At 36.6% G+C, this 4497-nt stretch overlaps 1 protein-coding gene across 4 annotated transcripts in view; it reads right to left on the reverse strand.

Annotated features, from left to right (window-relative positions):
- LOC112161460 (ankyrin-3) overlaps nt 1-4497 on the reverse strand; it is a 118911-nt gene that overhangs the window by 56940 nt on the left and 57474 nt on the right. For all 4 annotated transcript variants that reach the window (XR_002921885.2, XM_024296559.2, XM_024296557.2 and 1 more), the window contains exons 10-15: nt 3253-3351; nt 2533-2730; nt 1306-1404; nt 1046-1144; nt 868-966; nt 598-795 (exon numbers count right to left, since the gene is read on the reverse strand). Coding sequence is in view for 3 of the 4 variants with exons in the window: in XM_024296559.2 (XP_024152327.1) it covers nt 598-795; nt 868-966; nt 1046-1144; nt 1306-1404; nt 2533-2730; nt 3253-3351 (792 nt within the window). In the remaining variant the exon portion in view is untranslated. The remainder of the gene's footprint in view (nt 1-597; nt 796-867; nt 967-1045; nt 1145-1305; nt 1405-2532; nt 2731-3252; nt 3352-4497) is intronic.

Here is a 4497-nt window from a genome sequence, read left to right on the forward strand (position 1 = left end):
GCTAGCTGTTTAGGCTAATTTAGCATTTTCTTTTTAGTTCTTTAGGATTTTTTGAGGTTTAGCATTTTTTTCAGCTACATGCTAGCTTTTTTAGCTCACCTAAGTTGTTTTTTTTAATTTTTTATGCTAATTTAGGATGCTGCTAAAATTTTAGCTGGCTATCAACTTTAGCAGTTAAGCTAACAGCTTCAGTGTTTTTAGTCATCAATTTCAGCATCTTCAGCTATCAGCACTAGCATCTACAGCGGCCAAATTCAGCTAACAGCATTCACACTAGCATTATCTCAGGTGATGCTTTATAGCTAGTTCATAATTATGTTAAAAAGTTACAGTTTTAAAGTTTAAAAAAATAGTTTTAGAGTGTTCAATAAATGTTTATCCTGTTTGGCCTGTAACCTCAGGTGTATTTTGGATTTTGGACCCTTGTGTGATTGAGTTTGACACCACTGGTGTAATCTATATTTCCAAACAAACTCCCTTTAGCTTCAAAAGGACGTCCTCTTGTGGACAAGTCTAGTACTGAAATAAATTAGTGTGAGATGTTGGATTTAGAATTTGTTTTTTGTTTGTGATGTGAATTTTCCTCTAGTTACTAGCCTTGGTGGAAGATGAGAGTGATGCTCCGTTCTCCAACAGCATGGTAGCCACATCTTGGTGCCCCTCGCGGGCGGCCAGATGCAGCGGGGTGTAGCCAGATGTGGTGGCGGCGTTGGCTGAGGCGCCGCAGTGCAGCAGCTGTTGGACAATGTCAATTTTTCCCAGCCGACTGGAGATGTGCAACGCTGTCTGGTCGTCCTGCAGAGGAGAAGGAGAAGGTGACTTCTGGACCCGCATCAGGTCAGTTCTCGTGACGCTCACTGTTCCCACCTTAGACTTGGTGTCCACCTTGGCTCCGTTCTTCAGCAGGTATCGGACCACGTCTGCCTGGCCGGCCCTGGCAGCCATGTGGAGAGCCGTCTCCCCTCGCTGGAGGACACAGACTCTTGTCAGCGGTGCAAAGCCACAACGTTTGAAAAAAAACATGAAGATTTGGTGATAAACTTACAACATTGGTGGTATTGGGTGATGCTCCGTGGTGTATCAGTGCATTAACAATGTTTTCGTGGCCCATAAAAGCTGCCACGTGAATTGGTGTCAGGCCAGACTGTATGAATATAAAATAAAATTAGTGGATTTTCTCTGTTTAAACTGACATTAAGTAAAAAGAAAATGACAAATGTTAATGTTTTAAATTGGAAAGCTCAGAAATTCTGGTTTACAGCAACAACTTTAGACAAAACAGGAAGTGAACAAAGTCCCGCTCACCTCAGTCACCGCCTGGAGGGATGCACCATGTTTGAGCAGCAGCTCCATCACTCGGACTCTGTTCTTCTTACAGGCAATATGAAGCGGAGTGAAACCATTCTGCCCAAAAGAAAAGAAGAAAAACGGTTAAAACTTTTATATATTCTGTGGTTTTGAGCAAGAAGTGAATGTCTGATGTCTGATTTGTGTGACTGCTGTAAATGTAATGTTAGCTAATATTTAAGCTACAAGCTAGCGATTTTGGCTAATTTAGGCTGTTTTTATTCTTTTAGGCTATTTTGCAGTTTAGCTAATATTTCAACTACATGCTAGCTATATTGGCTAACATAGGCTTTTTTGTTTTTAAGGCTATTTTTTTAGTTTAGCTAGCATTTCAGCTACATGATAGCTATTTTGGCTAATTTGGGTTTTTTTCATTTTTTTAAGGCTGTTTTGGAGTTTAGCTAATGTTTAAGTTACAGGCTAGCTGTTTTGGCTAATTTAGGGTTTTATCTTTTTTCAGACTATTTTGGAGTTTAGCTAATATTTCAGCTACATGGTAGTTATATAGGCTAATTTAAACTTTTAAAATTTTTTAAGGCTGTTTTGAAGTTTAGCTAATGTTTAAGCTACATGCTAGCTATTTTGGCTAATTTAAACTTTTTTAATTTTTTAAGGCTGTTTTGGAGTTTAGCTAATATTTCAGCTACATGCTAACTATTTTGGCTAATTAAGGCTTTTTTTCATTTTTTTCCGCTAATTTGGCATTTAGCCAAAATTTTAGCCAACAATCAACTTCAGAATTTTCCGCTATCAGCTTCAACCTTTTTAGCCACCAATTTTAGCATCTTCAGCGATCAGCACTAGCGTCTTCAGCGGCCAAATTCAGCTTACAGCATTCACACTAGCATTATCGTAGGTAATGCTATATATCTAATAATTGAGTTGTGCTTCAAAAACTGAGCAGTAAAAGAAGAATTAGAATAAAAATCAAACTTTATTAACAGTAAAAGTGCTCTAGGGGGAAAAGTGGCAGAAAATTGACTTTCGAATCACTTTGTAAAAAAAGATCAATAAAAATATACAAAAATTTTTTGCATATTAAGAAAAACAGCATATTTAGTTAACTATCAGTTTTAAAATGTTATCTTCATATATATATATATATATATATATAAATATATAAAATCACAGTTTTATTGGTTAGACACATCTCCCATGTCGTTAGTAATGCTCTTTAGTCCCTACCAGAGCTTTTGCGTTGGGGTTGGCCTTCTTGTCCACGATCAGCTTGGCCACCTTGTAGTGGCCGCAGTGTGCCGCCACATGCAGCGCCGTCAGGTAGTCGTTGGTGACGTCGTCCACGGGCACGTCATGCTGGAGCAGGAGCTGCACGCAGTTCAGGTGGTCCCCCTGGGTGGCCATGTGGAGCGGCGACAGGCCGTTCTACGAGGACACGGAGAGAGAGGGAAAGACAGAGAGACAGAGAAAGGGAGAAAAGGAAAGAGCCAGAAAAAGAGAAAGACCAACACACACACGCAGACGGACACATAGACAAGTGGACAGACACAGACAGTGAAAGTTAGGGGCGGGGCTTTGTGCTGAACGGAAAGACTGCGAAGAAAGTTACTGAGAAGGTTACAGAAGCATTGTTATAACGAAGTCATTACAACAATGTCTAGGCGTTACACTGGACGTCCTGTGAGGTCAAACTCTGCAGGGCTACGCAGTGAAGACAGGCTGCTCTGGAGAGGTCGCACAGACGTTATGAGGGCAATGCGACAACACTACAGCAACATCGGATTGAATAACATATTTTAAATAGTCCTCTGTGGTTACAAGACATATTTCACACAGACAAATATTTCAGAGTCTTATCACCACGGGTTACTATAAAAAATATGATTTTTTTCGTCTAGTCTCAAACATTTGTTGTTATTCATAACAAGTTGTCTTCCAGGTAGCTACCTTGGTCTTGGACAGGATTGGAGCTCCTCGATCCAGAAGGATTTCTACCACCTGTTCTTGACCACTCCGAGCCCCACAGTGAAGAGGAGTCAGACCATCCTGGAAAACAAACAAACAAAACAACAAAAAACAGTCTTAGTTACTAAAAACATGAGAAATATGCAAATTAGGGAAGGGAAACTGTTAAAATAATTAACTAATTAATCGCAAACACGGCAAAACATTAATAGCGATTAATTATTATTATTCTTTTTGTATTTGCCAATAATCTGCAAATATCACTCACAGAATTGTACATTTAGAACGTTAATTTTTAACCCTTTGGAGCCTATAGGGCCTAAAACTCTGTTTTTGTCTACTTTACGTCTCTATTTTCAATTTAAAAGACTACCTGATTGCTTATTTGGTATTATTTTAATCAGCAGAATCATACCTATTTAACACTATTTTGATTTTGTCGTTCTTTCATGTTGTTTTCACACACTAGATAAAAAATCGTGCAAAAACAGAAAATTCTGTCCGGAAAGATGTGAATCATTTTCAATTTTTACAATATAAAATTAAAGTTTTAGGTTCAATTAAAAAAATAAGAAGAATTAAATTTTGTCAACAAACTAATTGAGATGATTTTTCATGAAAATGCAAAAAAAAAAAAAAAAAAATTAGGTGAAATTTACATATTCCTTGGGCCACATATATGATTTTGCAATTGTTTAAGCAACAGTTTCATTGATCAATTTTGAGTATTTCAAGCATAAATTGTGGAAAATATAAAACAAAAAAAATCACATATTTTTCAAACTGCAGAATTATTAAAATACATTGATAATAAACATAAAAATAATAAACAAGCAAATAAAACATAGACACATTTAAGTCACAGCTGATTTATTAATGATAGTAATTATTGACTAAAGTCAAGCAGAGTTTGATTGATTGCTTGAAAAGGAGTCAGAAGAAGCAAATTTATATAACCCCACCACTACACAGGTATTTCATTTTATACTTCTGCATAGTTTTGGTAATCGATTCGGATCAGATCAAGTGTACATTTTTTTTAAGTAACAAAGTTGAGTGCTTATTGATTATTAATTAACCTCTGAAAATATTCCTTCATGATTTCAATAAACATAAATCACACATCATGAATGAATGAAGCTATTTTTATATAATATATAACTTGTATATAATTACGTAAAACTCACATTTTACGTCAACAGTAGTTATATGCATATACAATTCCCT

Source organism: Oryzias melastigma, linkage group LG15 (genome assembly GCF_002922805.2).
Source record: "Oryzias melastigma strain HK-1 linkage group LG15, ASM292280v2, whole genome shotgun sequence".
Lineage (NCBI taxonomy): Eukaryota > Metazoa > Chordata > Actinopteri > Beloniformes > Adrianichthyidae > Oryzias > Oryzias melastigma.